At 39.4% G+C, this 18,909-nt stretch overlaps 3 protein-coding genes across 4 annotated transcripts in view; all 3 read right to left on the bottom strand.

The window, feature by feature from the left end:
• Positions 1 to 18,909, bottom strand: part of LOC106805979 (organic cation transporter protein-like) — a 66,900-nt gene that overhangs the window by 31,854 nt on the left and 16,137 nt on the right. The window lies entirely within an intron of this gene.
• LOC106805988 (organic cation transporter protein-like) overlaps positions 8,620 to 18,909 on the bottom strand; it is a 42,404-nt gene continuing 32,114 nt past the window's right edge. Inside the window, exons 1-6 of one of the 2 annotated variants that reach the window (XM_014807810.1) lie at positions 11,386 to 11,581; positions 10,988 to 11,094; positions 10,316 to 10,533; positions 9,455 to 9,636; positions 9,033 to 9,169; positions 8,620 to 8,748 (exon numbers count right to left, since the gene is read on the bottom strand). In XM_014807810.1, coding sequence (XP_014663296.1) covers positions 8,679 to 8,748; positions 9,033 to 9,169; positions 9,455 to 9,636; positions 10,316 to 10,533; positions 10,988 to 11,022 — 642 coding nt within the window. In that variant the 5' untranslated portion in view covers positions 11,023 to 11,094; positions 11,386 to 11,581 and the 3' untranslated portion in view covers positions 8,620 to 8,678. Of the gene's footprint in view, positions 8,749 to 9,032; positions 9,170 to 9,454; positions 9,637 to 10,315; positions 10,534 to 10,987; positions 11,095 to 11,385; positions 11,582 to 18,909 lie in introns of those variants that run through there. The other variant, XM_014807802.1, reaches the window with a different exon arrangement.
• The window catches only part of LOC106806000 (organic cation transporter protein-like), a 16,616-nt gene continuing 13,170 nt past the window's right edge, over positions 15,464 to 18,909 (bottom strand). Inside the window, exons 2-4 of the mRNA XM_014807825.1 lie at positions 17,701 to 17,882; positions 17,287 to 17,423; positions 15,464 to 16,968 (exon numbers count right to left, since the gene is read on the bottom strand). Coding sequence (XP_014663311.1) covers positions 16,881 to 16,968; positions 17,287 to 17,423; positions 17,701 to 17,844 — 369 coding nt within the window. The 5' untranslated portion in view covers positions 17,845 to 17,882 and the 3' untranslated portion in view covers positions 15,464 to 16,880. The remainder of the gene's footprint in view (positions 16,969 to 17,286; positions 17,424 to 17,700; positions 17,883 to 18,909) is intronic.

Genomic DNA, 18,909 nt, shown 5'->3' with positions numbered 1-18,909 from the left:
GATGGAGACTGTGACACGGACGGAAAAGACATACCATTGGACACTGGCAACCAAGATACTGCAGTCGAATGACGTGGTGAGATCTACTCACAGCTGAAGACCAGAGAAAGAAGCATGTTGTCACTAATGTAAAGCAACGCCTGATTGAGGGAGACTGTCGGTTTCATGACAGCAGAGGAAGGCACCACTCAAAAACCTTCGCTGATCTGTAAAAAGCAAATGTATCTACTAAACAGAAATGTACAGAGAAAGCAATCAAAGCTGACAGAAAGCTACTGCAGCAATTGCGCAATGCTGTCACCAACGCGACGCACCTGGAATGGCGACCATTCTCAAGCATGAACTGACATCAGCACCAGCAGCGGTACCACCACTTAGCATCATCATCAGCACCAGCAGCAGTACCACCATTTAGCATCATCACCAGCACCAGCAGCAGTACCACCATTTAGCATCATCATCAGCACCAGCAGCAGTACCACTATTTAGCATCATCACCAGCACCAGCAGCAGTACCACCATTTAGCATCATCATCAGCACCAGCAGCAGTACCACTATTTAGCATCATCATCAGCACCAGCAGCAGTACCACCATTTAGCATCATCATCAGCACCAGCAGCAGTACCACTATTTAGCATCATCATCAGCACCAGCAGCAGTACCACAGTAAAGCGATGACGTTAGTTATATAGGCGCTATCCTTCTGCTGCACCCAGTAGTGGCATTTGATGGCTTCTGTGGTAGTAGAATCCAAAACTTCTGATTCCTATAAATCGCAGATACATTCATAATTCATGGTGATGTTTTTGTTATTAGAATTTAAGTTTAAACCCCAGCTACATATTATGGGATTGAAAGCAATTGTTTTGTTTATTGGATTAATAATAACACGCATGTAATTAACTAATAATTAAATTCTTTTATTATGCATTGCGATAGGCTAGACATATATGCTAGAAATTTCTAGCAAAAACGATTATTGAAACGATGATAAACTCAAGACAAACAGCAAACCTAATTCTCACAGCCGCACAAACAATCATGTACATTCAGACAAAAAGTATGCGAATAGTTCAAATCGCAATATATGAACTCACTTTCCAAAATTTTCGCCATCTTCTAATGTCTCTGGTAGCTCTCGGTCTTTTGTTTCTGGTAGAAAGAGGGCTGCTATACCTGCGGAGGTGGCTAACACTCCAAAGATGACCAGAGGATATTCACGCCTATACATACCCTGACAAAATACGACTCTGGATGATGGTGATAAACAATATGAATTTCATTGATCATAATATTACCGGAAAACAAAATGATCAATTAACTTAAGAACGCTACAAGGTACAAGGACGTGGACATGTAAATACATATGTATCAGAAGTAAATAATAGGAAATTCCCTATTATCTACTTCTGATATGTATGCATATGTTATTATATATATATATATATTATAAGGTTATGTAAATCGTACGAAAAATATGTGTTAATAACGTTTCTAAAATTGATTTAAAAAAGACATATCTATCCGTGATACTACGCTTTTACTACGGATTGTACCAAACCGTTGTGGCAATAACCGTGGTACGTACCAGTAAAGCAACGTATGGAGCTAGAATCGCTGACACACGTGCCCATGTAGAGTTACTTCCAAGTCCAATGTTGCGAACGACTGTGGGATACAGTTCACCACTATACAGGTAGCAAATGCCGTATGTGCAGCCGGATGCGAACATCCCAATTGTTGCCAATGTAACGATGACCCAATTCAAGTCTACAAAAAGCAAAAATTGTTGTACAGGGATACAAGTTACGTATAAACACAAATTGTTTTCAAAAAGATTGTATGTATAGAAATTAAGACGTGTTTAATTTAAATAAAAAACAAGCTCTCGCCACAAACGCCCTTTTCATCAGTTTCTCACCGTACTATTACCATTATACGCATACATCGCTATTGGGGGCGATATCATGCATTGTCACAAATGCGATGAACACGCCAACAATACACAAGCGCGCGCAAGTTACGCACGCACGCACGCACGCACGCACGCACGCGCGCGCACGCATTCTAAGTCGTGTATTATAGGCATATACCAATATAGTATGTATCACAAACGCAAATGACCAGGACACGAAACGTCCTGAACTAACTTTGATTGCATGACCACCGCTGACATATTATAATGCAACAGCAAATCGTAAAGCATTCACACTTACGCGCTGGCCAGGGTAACGCAGTTACAATGCAGGTGAACCCTGCAAGCAAACTGGTTGCCGATAAAGACAACCTCCGGCCCAGGTATTTGAGAATGATTCCCGTGCACACCACTGCAGGAAGTCCAACTAACGCAGCAGCAACGAAACTAATGTACGGGTCCGTGCCGAGGTTGGCAGAATTCATGGCCAACCCGTAATAAACCAGAGACACCACAAACCTGCCAAATATAAAGACGAACGAGTTCTCGTTTACGGTTCTTGTTCGATATATGGCCGATATCAGCGATCAGTTTAACTCATTTCACGGTTACTTGTCTAAAGACTGCGCAATCAAAGCTTGCGTTATACGCATTGGCGGCAGTTGGGATATTTGCAAGACTACATGTTGGCTAAGATTTAAATCATGCATGTCGAGTTACAAGCCCCTTTAACAGGAAACAAACGCGTAATTTACGAGCCTTAGCTATAACGTCTGATCTATGTAAGAACCTACCATTGATACATTATGTTAACTGACTTTTTCCTCATATTCGGAGTTCGTAATATATCGGTGAAGTTGGGTTCTCTAGCAGAGCCATCAGCGGTGACAATAACATGTTTCTAGACAGAATAGAACCTGCATTAATGCGTGATACGCAGGGCACAATTTGCGGTTGGTTTGGATTGCGGTACTCTGTTATAAGATGCAAATGGGTATAAAAGTGACCATCATGTCAGGAACGACGTTGCCTGAATACCTTTGCATCTAGTTTAAGTTCTGCATGATCTGGATAAGTTGTCTTATTTGTTTTTGCGACTCTGCGTAGCGCATTTTCGCAGTCATCTACTCGACCTTCAGCGTAGAGCCAACGAGGAGACTCTGGTATCGCGCTAGATCAAACAACGTGTTTTTACATATGAAAAAAAGTAGAATATTATTGTAGGGTTGTAGTCAGATTAGCACGTTTACGTAACGACAACGAACCGTGTTGAGCAAGTTTACGAAACGAGCAAGTAAGTAGTTATACGTATCGTGCAAGGTAGGCCTAACAATCCGTTTCGAACATATAGGCCTACATTGGAAATAAGTTATTTATTGGAGAAAACAGTGCTGCGCCGTGCAGATAGGATTAACATAGCATTATATAGGAATTACGCTTAAACATGGCAAAAATCTACTGATTACGAATTTTGATTTAGTTTCCTCGTGGGATGATTGTAGAGAATTCACAATTACGCGTTAATATAATATACTAAAAATTTCCCATGCAGTCTCTACTTACAAATACCATGCAGGCAGCAAGAAAAGATATACAGATAAGGAGAGTTGCAAGGTGCGCCAATCACGAAAGATATAAGCGAGCAGTCCATCCATTGCATATCCCAGACAGTAAGCGGCTCCCACACCGTTTGTCACACGGTTTCTGTATTCTTGTCCAACATTCTCTAGCACTGAATAAAATGGTATGAGAGATGATGCCTTGGAAATAAACACCCTATCAAATTCTTATTATATTTTTACGAGAATATGTCAGCGATTCAATACAAGCAATGTTGTAGTGTCGGGTATGGTTGATCGATCGTCGTACTCAGAAATAATCATTTATACCGCGGTTGAAATAATTGAACCACAGTAAAATTATTGGCATTTTACCCAATTAGGGGTCGTGTTACACATAATTTAACTTCAGATAAATTATTTTCACCGCGGTAGAAATAATTCAACCGTGGTTAAATTATAATCCTTTGACCCAATCAGAGCCCTTGTTACACATAATTTAACCACGGTAAAATAATTTATCCGCGTTCAAATTATGTGTATCAAGGCCTTTGATTGGGTAAAAGGGCTATAATTTTACTGCGGTTAAATTATTGCCCTTTTACCCAATCAGGGGCCTTGTTACACATAATTTAAGGCCTGTGATTGGGTAAAAGGTCATAATTTAACCACGGTTGAGTACGATGGCCAACCATAGTCTGGCGTATCTTTAGGAAGCTAAACAAAAGTAGAACCCCCTAGAAATAGAACTCATTAGAAAGAAAGATTGTAAAGTAAAAGACATGCAACGTTCGCAGGACGGTGGCACGAGTATAAACACCGCATAAATAATTACTCGTTGCAGTAGTGGTTATCACCGTATATTTCACTACACCCTCAGCCCCTATACAACCTTCCTAATTTGCCGTCTGTTAATATAAAGTTGAACGCTGGTGTGACAATACTGTCAGTTGCTAAACTACAATTGCTAGAAAATTTTGTTAATGTTTTTAATGTTTTTATAAATGTTATACTATGATTAAATACCGTTACGGTGATATTAAGTAATTAATTAGACAATCATTGAAGTGAAGAGGGTAAAAGCTCGCCGGGTTTGCAAACAAGAATGTTATGTCTATAACTGAGCTGCTTAAGTGGGTGCACTACTAAAATCTATTTATCATGTATGCAAATTAACTGTATTCCTTATTAGACTGCCTGAGTAATGGTCTAAGTAAAAACTCATTGGTAGAGTTGAACAATTGTAATCCACCAATTGTTATACTTGGATTTTGAATGCGAATTTCCTTGCCGAGAGAACACTTTAAGGAGTTAATACACGACAGTGTCTACATTGCCCTGAGCCAAATTATTTTGCTAATATTTGCCATCTGATTCTAACATTCCTAAAATCACATTGTCAATTCCCACGATATCTGGCCATAAATGGCCAGTTTCCGACCGTCGTTACAAGCTCAGAATCGCGTACTAGCGAGCAATTAGAATGACCCATTCCGCATTTAATTCGCTATCCAAAAATGGATTCATGCAAAACCCGCACCGGCTTTTCTGCGTCTGGCAATAAAATATCGCTATTAAAATACTCCTGCTGTTGTCATAAATACGCTTGCACACACGCACACACACACACACACACATATATATATATATATATTTATTTATTTATTTATTCATTTATTTATTTAATTAGTTATTGTAGACATACGCGTTTCGTTTTTAACGATTGTCGTTCATATCTACCAGGTACACAAAGTAATAAACTAGATGTTGGCCGATTATGTTATTGACATTGGAGATTGTGGCTAAGCGCACCAGCGGATCTGTAACCACTAGGCCTACGTATTGTCAACGAATAATTGTTATGTTTACTGTAACTACGATACCTACAATAGATATAGGAACTGTTAGTGGCTGCAGCTCCAGCCGCTCCAATGAGGAACCGGAAGACCAGAAACCATGTGAAGTTAGGGGAGAACGCAGCCACGGTGGCGCTTACCGCAAACACAATACATGTGAGGATGAACGTCAATTTTCTTCCTTTCCTACAACCAATACAAGAAAAATATCGAGCTTAAACTGCTCGTTTTAATTCATATTTTGCTTTCTTCTAACAATATATCTGCAAAAACGAAAGTACTAATTAGAAATTATGTAGGATGTTGGTTTGAAACTTTTAAAAAGATTGTTCATGATACTCTTTTAATCTCACATTAGCAGTAAAACGAACTGAGCGTTATCTTTACGACCGGTAACCTGTCTTATCTGAAGTTGTAGTAACAATCAAAACCGTACACGTCAGCCAGATACGCCGGTATGAGGCATCCCACCAGAAAACCCAGCATGTATATAGCTTGGCCGCTGGCCGCTAGCCATTCCTTGCCACATACGAGGTTCCACTGAAACATTAGCGAGCAAGATGAGACCTACTGATCTGAGGCAGTCTTCAATAATGTAGTATGCTATCTTCAATGAGTATATTGTGTTTATTTGTATCTAGCACACGAAACACGGAACGATACGTACTAGCAGACATGTAATGATAGTTAGTTACTTCTACATGTTTGATGTACTATGCGCGCAATATTTTTGCAAAAATGTAAATTTACAGTCTTGTCTTGTTCATATAAGCGTAAAATACATTTTGGTTGTACTCGTGGGCCTAGAAATACTTACCTCAGTAACCAAGGTTGATCCACCTTTGCGAATATCATATATCCATTCATGCTGACATTGGCCTTCCACAGTATTACCCAGTAACGATGCCGGAACGCTCGCAAACGATTCATTCTGATAGATTTCTGCTAACTCAGAATAATTTCGTGCGACGTACATTTTGCACTGTGAGAAAACAAGCTTGTTGTCAACATTTTCGACTGGAATGCTGAGGTTTCGCTGAAGGTAAATCGGCAGGTGATCAAGTTCTGGGACTCGGCACCAGTGATCCGGTGTGGCCCCCAGTAGCGGCATTACCATGTTATGAAGCGCCAGTGTGAACTTTGCCGTACATACCATGATGAATACTATAAACTGCCATCTTCCTAAATTTCCGATAGTCGATAATAACTTTCCAAAGTCAAATTCTTGTTTCGACTGTTTAGTATCAACGGGACGGCTTGCTTCCATGTCCGACATACTGGCTGCTACTCGCTGTTTAACGAGTGAGTAAATTCGTATATGGACAGTTCGGTCTGGCCGGAGCAAGAATATATAAGCTCACACCGTCACTGATATCAGCAGATGTTTACTCTTAGCAAACTTGTCCCCGTGCGCGGGCGATCAAGGGGTAACAAATATCAACTAACGCAAATATGTCTTCAAAGTCTCTATCTGCATGAAAACTCATAGTGAAAATGGAATGGCGAGCGACTAGGCGCGCATCAATTGCAAGACGCAGTGTTCGCTTGTGTCAACCGCACGGCGCCGAAAGATTACTGACACCCTGACAAAACCAGCAAATAAACATAATATCATTTGATAGCATTTCACTAAAAAGTGCGAGCCAGGACACGTTACTTTTAATTGATAAGTCACGGACTTGCAATCTCGAAAAAAGAAGCGAATGCCGATTTAAAGGTGTCCTATATATATATATATATATATATATATATATATATATATATATATACAAAAACGTGAGGCGCAGTACATGATACCGTGTCACGTGCAGTTTGTATCGAGAATTGTTTTCAGTGTAAATATTTTCTATTTTTAACTTCTAACATCATATTTCGAACACAATTTTAAGGCAAACACTGTTCTCAGGCCAGTCATCAACGCGCACGTGCGTGTGCCCGCACGGGCGACTACATATGTACACGTATCATATGCGCGCACGTGTGTATATACACGCGTGCGCGCATACGTGTACATATGTAGTGCACACGCACACGCGTATAGGCGCGTCTAAACATCACTCAAACCCAATACAATGCTCAAATAGAATGACAATAATCGCGCTACGATAACGACGTCACGTGACAAATTTTTTTCTAGTAAGTTTTTTATGCACAATAACTAAATAAACAAAACATATAAAGCTTTAGACATTATTATTTTATTAATTACGTGACTTTGAGATTATTTAATCCTGGTAGTATAAAAAACAAACAACTTTTTGATGTTCAACCAATGATGTTTACTCAGGATTAAGAATGTCAACGAACACCTATATTTTCGATAATTATAAATTAGTAGCAGATGAGAGATTCCGTAACTATATATAAGACATGTGATTCATAGAAATATAGTGTAAATGGCATTTTAACATAGAGGATGACATCATTTATGAGGCATAATCGTCGATTTAATAAATGGTGAAAATGGGAAAGGCAGAAACAACGATTCTATCTATTGATAAGAAGTTAAATTAAAAATATTGTTAAACATGCTGCTAGGGAATAATAATTATTAACGTAAGACAGTATTTTGACTTAAATGCATATTTAATGTTATAGTATTAGAATACATGCACTTTCAACGAAATAATTATAGTAAGTTAGGCAATCGTACAACTTGTATGTTTTTGGCGTTATAGTATTGGAACCCACGCGCTTTCAATAAGATTTTATATACAGACCTAGACGAGACGATTAACGTCTCATGAATACCAACCAGATGTTTAGCCTGCACGTTGCATATAAACATTATATGTCACTATATTTCCGTATTGAAGAGCAGAAATATATTCGTGAGTGGTATAATCTGACGAGCAATCTTGTCGTAATAAAGATTTCTATTACCAGGGGTTTCGTGAAGGACTCCCAAAACAACTAAGGTAATAACGCCCCAATGGTCCTTAAAATGCTAGCTTGACAGAATCTTTTAAATATCTGGTAATTATTCGATCTCTCTGGTCCATCAAATCGAAACGATATTACAGCGATACAAGTTTCCCCCTTGTCGAGGTTGTGTGATGCATATCATCAAAAATGTATGACTTCCACTGCAGTTATATTATATATATATAAGGGCAAAGGTGTGTGAAAATTGTGAGGACTGTTTGATCATTTAAATGCTCACTAGTACTTTACGTAAATTGCCTGGCACAAAAAACTCGTGATACAAATTTTTTTGGGTATAATAATGTAAAACAAATATCAATAAAATGAATTTTTATTGTATGAGATAGAAAACACAATGGATGGTGTCGTTTGATGATCTCGATGTAGCAAAAACAGTATAGCAGTAGCTGTTAGATAGGCGCTATTGCTCTACTGCACTGTTATTGTCAATCGACGGCTTCTGTGGTAGTAGCGTCCAAAACCTCTGTTTTCTATAAAACGAATCACATATAATATTTATGTTTCTACTTCTGCCATTCCATCTGCCTGAACTGTATCTTGTCGCGTTGAAGGTATTTGTTTGGTTTGCGAGACGAAAAATAATACGCAATTAGCCAATAAACAGACGCTAAATCATTTGAGATTAGATTATAAGTATAGCAAAAATATTAGACACGAGACTTAATTTTATCAGTAAAATATATGATATAACAAAAATAATATAGCATGACGAATCGTATAAGAGTATAGTACAAATCGCAATATTTGAACTCACTTTCCAAAATTTTCGCCATCTTCTAATGTCTCTGGTAGCTCTTGGTCTTGTGTTTCTGGCAGAAAGAGGCCTGCTATACTTGCTGAGATGGCCAGTACTCCAAAAATGAGCAGGGGATATTCACGTCTATACATACCCTGACAAAATAGGTTAATTATCGATGTTGATAAAGAAAAGAACCCAAATTTTGCAAAATACTAGTGAATATTAAAATACATCGATACTTAAATATCAAAAGAGCACGGTAACTCTGTACGCACACATGACGTACAAAGACGTGCATAAGATTTATGATATTTCAGGATTTTCATCTATAATGCTTAACAAATTGATGAAATTTATCTACCTGCAAATTAAAACTTTATACTGTCTGTATTTTAGGTTGTAACAATTCTTTGTGGCAATAACCGTGGTATACGTACCAGTAAAGCAACGTATGGAGCTAGAATAGCTGATGCACGTGCCCATGTAGAGTTACTTCCAAGTCCAATATTGCGAACGACAGTGAGATACAGTTCACCACTGTACAGAAAGCAAATGCCGTATGTGCCACTTGATGCAAACATGCCAATTGTTGCTAACGTAACAATGACCCAATTCAAGTCTGCAAAAGTTAGTATAAACATTTTGTTATTGCTGGCTAGGTAAATTACTCGGGTAACTTTTTGACGTATGATCACGTGTATGTGACCCGGAAGTATTTAACTCGGTTAACTCGGTGCTCGCGATGCGGGTAGAATGTATTACGGTGGAAAATCAGCCAAATAGCGCTGAGACAGGTCAAGAATGAGATTTAAAAAAACTCTGCTGATGCATGGGAATTTTTTCGTAAGTATGGCCGCCAATGAGAAATGATTTCTTAGTGTGGTACCTAGAATGCTACCCGGGCTAAACATGGCCGTCACGCATAGAATGATAGCAGGTACTTGCTGTCCCGTGAACGCAACCGAGTTAAATGCCACCCGGCTATACACTCTGGAAAGTTACACTGGTAACTTTTGGCGCATAAACGGGGGCCATATTAATATATATCGACGCATGTCTGCAACCGAGGGCGTTAGCATCGCATTCAAAATCGAATGTGATAGATTAATATTGATTCCTATTTAATTTCACTAAATCCATGTCTAGTGCAAATGCCGCGCATCAGTTATCGTGCAACAGAACATATACAAGAGACGCGCGAGAACGAGAATAAGCACGCACCCACGCAAGTACACATACGTAGTGTATGAAAACTAAAATTGCTATGTTTGTAGGTCTAATTATACATTCGCACTTACTAGCTGGCCACGGTAATGCAGTTACAAGGCAGGTGATCCCTGCAAGCAACATGGTTCCCGATAAAGACAACCTCCGTCCCAGGTATTTGAGAATTACTGCCGAGAACAGCGTAGCAGGGATACCAACTATTGCTGAAGCAGCGAAGCTAATGTACGGGTCCGTGCCGAGGTTGGCAGAATTCATGGCCAACCCGTAATAAACCAGAGACACCACAAACCTGTCACATACGAAGACGATCTAGTTTTCCCGTTCACGCATACCAAATACAAAGTTTTGCCAGATAAAAACATTAATGATTAGTTTCATAGTAATCTAAACCAAACGGGCAAACATATTTGACAAAAATAGCAATTGACAGAGTTTATTCACCAAGTATTGTAATTGAAAGCACTAGAAACATGGATGATCTGTATTAGTAACTTCATGGACGGATCAACTGACAATACACCAAAAATGCACAAAGAATGAAACAGAGGAAGAATTTCAGGAGCGTGGCCCACCACATCGATGTTTAACGTCTAAAGATCTTCATGGTAGGTAAGAATCCATTAATAGGCTTTACATGTTGTGTATGTTGTCTAACAAGTCACTTTTATGATAAGCCATACAACAAACACACTTGTAAGCTGTTAACCGTACTTGGCTAACACGTGATCTATGTAATAACCTACCATTGATACATCATGTTAACCGACTTCTTCCTCATATTCGGAGTTCGTAATATGTCGGTGAAGTTGGGTTCTCTAGCAGAGGCATCGGCGGTGACAATAACATGTTTCTAGTCAGAATAAAACCTGCATTCATGCGTTTGTTGTATAAAATATACAGTTGGTTTGTATTTGGTTGGCATTTACGGTTGGTTTGGCTTCGGTACAATTCACGGGTTGTCCGGATGAGGTTGCGCAACAATGCAACATGTCTAAAACGATGTTACCTTCGAATCCAGTTTAAGTTCTACGTGGTGCGAATACATTTTCTTGTTGGTTTGGATTATGGTACCGGAAACTCCTCTAATTTATTAAGGTTAATAAATATGACCTACATGTCAGACGCGATGTTGCATGAATACCTTCGCATCTAGTTTAAGTTCTACATGATCTGGATACGTTTTCCTGTTTGTCTTTGCGACTCTGCGTAGCGCATTTTCGCAGTCATCTACTCGACCTTCGGCGTAGAGCCAACGCGGAGACTCTGGTATCGCACTAGATTAATCATCGTGGTAACAGGGAAAGAAATGTAGTAGCAGATAGAGTAGCAGTTAACTAATAATGTTTACGGATCGACCGTAATTAACTAATGTATGAAAATATTAAGCTGTATTTGATCGTTGATAAAAAGGAGTCGAATATAAGAAATAAATGCTACGGCATGCAGATTGTTTTAAAGTTGGCATTCACTGAATACTCGCTAGATATAGCTTAATAATAAAATGCTTGATCAATAACCATATCTATTTGTTTTATAACAGAAAATACTATAATGCCCTTAAATATGCTACTTACAAATACCACAACGGCAGTAAGAAAAGATACACGGATATTGATAGCTGCAAGGAGCGCCAATCACGGAAGATATAAGCACACAGGGCATCTAGTGCGTATCCCAAACAGTAGCCGGCTGCTGCCCCGTTTGAAACACGGTTTCTGTACTGCGGTCCAACGTTCTCTAGCACTAAATGAAATGAAGCGAAATGTAACCCCTTGCATGTAAATAGATGTTTAAGCAGAACCGACAGATTGACCCACTGTTATAGGAATTGATCAGAAATTAGATACAAGCATCTAGCGATGTTTAGTTTAACTTATGTCAACGAAGAAACACAGAAGTCGAAGATGAAGTAGGCCTAACATTCAACGTCTGTTTATAGTTTGGTTCATTTTGACAACGGATGAATTCTGTCCTCTGTAGTCGAACTTATACCCCGTCCACTTTACCACACCTTAAATAGCCCCTACCGACTTCCCAGTTAGGTGTCTGTTAAAATAAAAAAGAGTAACGCATAACGTACGTAGCTCTCAATTTTATCTACTCTTCTCTCTCTCTAGTGTTGAATTGTGATGTAATGTTTTTAAGAGATTTGGCGTAGCCCAAAGGGCCCGTTAGGGGTCATGACTAATAAGTAGACAAGCGATATATTGTGATGTGTCACGTGTTTCTACTGAGTGCTTTAATTGTGTGGTACATTGGACCCTGTCTGATAACAGTACGGATATTACAGACTCCTGCTTCTCCTGATACGCGGAATAACAAACAATCCTTAATCCGATTGCTAATTTTACTATGACTACGATACCTACAATAGATATAGGAACTGTTTACGGCTGCAGATCCAGACACTCCGATGAGGAACCGGAAGACCAGAAACCATGTGAAGTTAGGGGAGAACGCAGCTACGGTGGCGCTTACAGCAAACACAATAGATGTGACGACAAACGTCAATTTTCTTCCTTTCCTATACTTAATACAAAGAATAGTACTTGGTAATCGAACTTTAAAGGCTCGTTTAGTTTATATTTTGCTTTCCTATAGCAGTATCGTTGTGAAATACTGGTACAAAATAACGTAGGATGTGGGGTTAAGCTTTTAATTGCTCAAGGTACTTTTCTAGCCATATAAGCAGTGACATTATCTATACGAACGGCTATATATACGTGTCTCATATGAAGTTGTTGTAATGATAAAAGCCGTACTTGTCGGACATATATGCAGGTATAATGCATCCAATCAGAAAACCTAACATGTATATAGCTTGTGCGCTGGCCGCTATCCATTCCTTGCCACATACGAGATCCCACTGAAATAATAGGGAGCAAGATGTGGTTTACTGATCTAATATAGTATTTCTCTGTATATATAATACGAAACCCAAAACTATGCGTATCATTATGCGGCATGTGATGATAGAATATAATCTTTCTAAATATTTAATGTACTATTCGTACATTATTTTATAGCGAATATAATTATACAATCTATTAGTGCATCACGTGATAAATCGTTGAAATTCCATTGGATAACGCAGCAGGCACTATGAAGCAATAGTGCCCGCCTGAGCGGGCACTATTGCTTGCGCGACGCATTGTTATTATAACGCATTGTGTTTACGTCACGAATCTCCTGCGTCTGGGCGCCACGCAAGAGTTTCGAACGGCGGTTGTGTTTGTGTCGAACGTTTTGTTACATCGAATGCACCGGCAAATTAGGGAGTATAAAGAAGGTATATAAGCATGAAAAGTAGATTGCATAGTCATGTGATGCACTAAAAACATTAATGCCTGTTGTTGGGGGCACTATGCTCTCATAGTGTTGCTTTGGGAAGGAATAGCTAGTGCCCTCGCTACCGCTCGGGCACTATTCCTTCCCTCAGCAACACTATGAGAGCGTAGTGCCCCCAACAGCAGGCATTAATATATAAATATTGCTCATACATAAACGGTTCAAATGCAGTCATAGAATGCGAAAAAGCGATAATAAAACAAAATAAATTAAGCTATAATATATGTTATGTATAAGCGCACGTGTGAAAAAGGATCACATATACCTCGGTAACCAAAGTTGATCCACCTTCGCGAATATCATATATCCATCCATGCTGACATTGGCCTTCCACAGTATTACCCAGTAACGATGCTGGGATGCTCGCAAACGAATAATTTTGATAGATTTCCGCTAACTCGGAGTAATTTTGCGCGACGTACACTTTACACCGTGAAAAAACAAGTTCGTTGTCAATCATTTCCCGTGGAGTGCTGAGGTTTCGCTGAACGTGAATCGGCAGGTCATCAAGTTCTGGGACTCGGCACCAGTGATCGGGTGTGGCCCCCAGAAGAGGCATTATCATGTTATGAAGCGCCATTGAGAACTTTGTCGAGCATACCATGATGAATACTATAAGTTGCCATCTTCCTAGATTCCCGATAGTTGACAATACCATTCCAAAGTCGAACACCTGTTTCGGCTGTTCGCTATCCATTGTACCGTTTGCATCATTACCTGACATATTTGCTGCAAGTATCAGTCACAGGCGTGAGCAAATTTAGAAATGCAATGATCGCCCTGGCCAAAGAAAGGGAGTGAGTTTGCCCGGTCATTGATATCAACACATAATCTTTACTCTGAGCAACACGTCGCCCTGCGTTTGCGATAAACTGGTAGCAAATTCCAGCAACCAAAGGCTAAAGCAAATATTTCGCTAACATCTATATCAGCAAGAACGGCACGGTAAAACATGTAAAGAGCGGTTATTTTGAGAGCGGTTAGATGCGCAACAAGACGTTGTGTCTGCTCGTGTAAACCGCTGAGTAGGTGTAAAAGCAGTGCACGAGGTGCTAGGACAGACGAACTTTGGGCGAATCCGCTCACCTCGTTCATTCTCTCTGCTATGTCACTGTGGTTGATATGTGTCTGCGACCTATATTTCGGGATCTGTTGATCACGTAATTTCGTAATCGCTTTTATAATACGGAGTTATTATTTTAATCTCACTCAAATGTCAGAGGTATGTCGCACATACATGTGAGAAAGGAATGGAAGTATATTTATAGCAGTGAATTCCATGTGCGCCTAATAGAGTTGTGAGTAACAAGATAAATCTATCATGGCTGTCAACGTGTCACAGTTGACACATAAATGATGTTTGTGTGATTCTTAAATTGTATTAGCTTTTACCCTGTACAGACTGCAAATTTGATACCACATCAAAGTAGTGCGGGCCAGGCGCGCGTCAAATTTTTGCAGTGTGTACACGCTATCCCGCTCCAAATACGCGCTGGCCCGCACCAATTAGACCCGGCATATGAAGGAGGGCCAAGTTATCCCGGACCAAGTTATCCCGCTCTAAGCTGTGTCTGTACGCAATCCGGTGTCTAGCGCTCGCTAAGTTTCACAATGCGCATGCGTATAGCCTTATTTAGGTCACATAAAAGTACGGTAGCTGTCGGCGGGGTGACGTAGCAAGCTGAGTCAACCCGTGCTACTTTGATGGGGGATAAAATTGTGTGTCTGTACGCTACGATTTGGTGCGCGCTTGGCGCGCGACAGGCCCGTACCAGTTTGATGTGGGATTTACAGTCTGTACGAGGTAATAGTTAACATTGTGATGGTTAATGTCACCCGGCAGGCCTTATTATGTGTGTGGTGCTACCACCTGTTAAACCAAAAATAAACCAACAATTTAGCATTTATGCGAAAGATTGGCATGTCAATTTAATGATTATTACACTGATAAAAAATCCACAACAGCTTCACCCATCACTTTCCTTATTTTTAGGTATCCGCTGAACCGCCTTCATAATTATAAGTATGCTATTGTGTTATCACAGACATCAACCCCCTTACCAATATTATGCTATGCTATGCGATACTCTAGTGGCGTATGGGGTGATGTTGCCTCGGTAACACGTAATACGTACATATGTACGTTTTCGCGACCTGAAAGATGCAAACTTAAACGCAACCACCAAACCACATTGATTTGTTATTAGTTTTAAACAGTATTATTACAGGTGACAAAATGAAATGTCTATACATAAGGCAAAAGCGTAGCTAACCCATTTTTCTGGGGAGGGGGCAAAGCCATGTACATGGTGTGTTCAAGGAAGGTGACCGCCTTTGACCATGTATTGTATCTACTTTTTTTCTGGGGGGGGGGAGGGGAGCAACTGTCCCTGTGCCCCCTCTCCCCGGGCTAGCTACGGCCCTGTAAGATCAATTTTAATATAACGGAAAATAAACAACTCATGCTATTTTGTAACTTTCACAGTGTTATAAAGCACGTATATTTTCGATAATAATGAATTAATATCAGAAGTTGAGAAAGCTTAGGAGTTTTGGTCGTTAGAAGACATATGTGATTCGTCGCAGGATAGTGAGATGTAGTCTTACGTTGTTGTCACACAGCAAGGGCGATGACAAGTGAAATTTGTTCATAATACACCACAGAGGATATCACCATTTACACAGCACTGGCCACAATAACACCGAACGCGTCTATTGATAAACGGTCCTGATTAAACCTATTGTAAATGCGCTGTGTATACCGCGTTCCAGATAACTGCTAGCTAAATACCATCTAGAGATCTACCGTATGAGGTAATCCTCTCCAAGGTCCCTAGAAAGTTATGGCTTGACATTAGAATAATTTTTATAGCTGATGATCACTAGGGCTCGTTGGTCCAACACTCATAACCGATATGATGCCTCTTCCTCATAGTGGTTGTAGTAGGTATTGTAAAATATATCACTGCTCTTGTAGTTAACCTATTTTCGCTGCTTTACAATATACATAACATCGATAGTAACGGTCAGGCGGAGGTGAGAGAAATTCAGTAGTAGACTGATAGGATATCGCACTGCGCATTGATTTTCTAAGCTATATAAGTCATATAAATCATGCCACTTTTTTGGTATCAGTAATACAAATACTAGCCAATAAATTTACAATACATGAGTTATAAAACACAATGGATGATGACGGTGCAGAATCTCGATGCAGCAACACAAACAGTAGAGCAGTAGCGGTTAGATAGGCGCTATATTGCTCTACTCAGAGCATATAAATCAACATTATTGTTGATTTATATGCTCTGCTCTACTGCACTTGTTATTGTCAATTGGCGGCTTCTGTGGTAGCAGAGTCCAAAACCTTTGTTTCCTATAAAACGAAGTCACATAATATTTGTGATTCGATTTTTGCCATTTTATCTACCTGTATTGCATCTAATTGCGTTGAAAGTAATTATTTCGTTTACGGGACGAAATATATTGCGTAATTAGCCAATAAACAGACCATTCTGTTTTGCCATCACTAGTTAGATATTGCTCGCTAAATCAATTATGTTGAATACACGCGTAGCTAAAATATTAAACCTAACACCTTACTGTATCCGTAAAATATATAATATAACAAAGATAATTATAACATGACAAATTGTTATTTGCGATTAGTACAAATCGCAATATCTGAACTCACTTTCCAAAATTTTCGCCATCTTCTAATGTCTCTGGTAGCTCTTGGTCTTTTGTTTCTGGCAGAAAGAGGGCTGCTATACCTGCTGAGATGGCCAGCACTCCAAAGATGAGTAGGGGATACTCACGTCTATACATACCCTGACAAAATAGATTAAATGATGGTGTTGATGAAGAATAGGAACCAAATTGTGTAAAGTACTGGTGATATTTAGAATACATTACCAGCAAATAAAGGTTAAAAGAGCACGAGTAACTATTTGTGCGCCCACTACGTACAAAACGTGCACAAGGCATGTGGTATTTTAGGATTTTCATCTATAAACTTAAAAAATCTATGAAATATCTAAACCTGCAAATTTGTATGTCTGTATTTTATTTTGTAACGATTCTTTGTAATAATAATCGATGCACATACCAATAAAGCAACGTATGGAGCTAGAATTGCTGACACACGTGCCCATGTAGAGTTACTTCCAAGTCCAATGTTGCGAACGACTGTGGGATACAGTTCACCACTGTACAGGTAGCAAATGCCGTATGTGCCAGATGATGCAAACATGCCAATTGTTGCCAACGCAACAATGACCCAATTCAAGTCTGCAAAAGTTAGTACAAACATGTTGTTGTTGCTGGGTGGGTAATTATCCGGGTAACTTTTGACGCATGATCACGTGTATATATATGACCCGGAAGTATGAGATCGTTTTTCAGTGTATGTGTGCGCTTGCATTTTTTTATGTCTCATTAGAAAGGGTTAGAACTCTTTGCAATTGATTAATTTCAAAAACTAGAATCTTTGCTGAATCCGACAGTGTAAGCGGCTCGTCCAGGGTGCATTGCTGGCGGCCGGGGAATTTTCAAAGGAAGCCTACTTTTTCGTGTAAAATCACATTGCAAAGTGGCCATTTTGAGTGTGTGCCGGGAAAAGCTTGTTTACAAAAAAAATTATGGAAGAATTTTGAGTTAACAACATATATGGTGTTACTTGCGACGTGGATTCATAGGATGGCATTGTGATTTCAAAAAAAAACTTTTGCTGATTCATGGGAAATTTTTCGTAAGTATGGCCGCTCATGGGAAATGATATCCCAGTGTGAGTGTGGTACCTAGAATGCTACCCGGGCTACACATGGCCGTACGCATAGAATGCTAGCAGGTACTTGCTGTCGTGTGAACGCAACCGAGTTAAATGCCATCCGGCTATACACTCGGAAAGTTACACTGATAACTTTTGCGCATAAACGGGGGCCATATTAACACAACATTAAAGGCGCTAGCATCACGTTTAAAATCACATGTGAAAGACGAATGTCGATTCCTATTAAATTTCTCTAAAACATTTCTAGCGCAAATGCTGAGCTTTATATACAAAGATTGCAACAGAATATACACAAGATTATGTTTGCGTAATAGAATAGGCTAATAAAGATACGCGTGTGTGTGCGTGCGTGCGCATGCGCGTATGTGTGTATATGTGTGTGACAGCTACTTTTAGGCAGTATGACGATTTCCAATATACAAATTTGTAATAAGTAAAATTGTAATTCTAAATTGCATACGTATATATATGTACCCGCAAGCACGCAATTACGCATACGGGCATATATACATACGTAGTTTTTGA

The sequence above is a fragment of the Priapulus caudatus genome, unplaced genomic scaffold (assembly GCF_000485595.1).
Source record: "Priapulus caudatus unplaced genomic scaffold, Priapulus_caudatus-5.0.1 Scaffold7, whole genome shotgun sequence".
Lineage (NCBI taxonomy): Eukaryota > Metazoa > Priapulida > Priapulimorpha > Priapulimorphida > Priapulidae > Priapulus > Priapulus caudatus.
The sequence above is the reverse complement of the archived record's forward strand: the minus strand, read 5'-3'. Positions and strand labels throughout refer to the sequence as shown.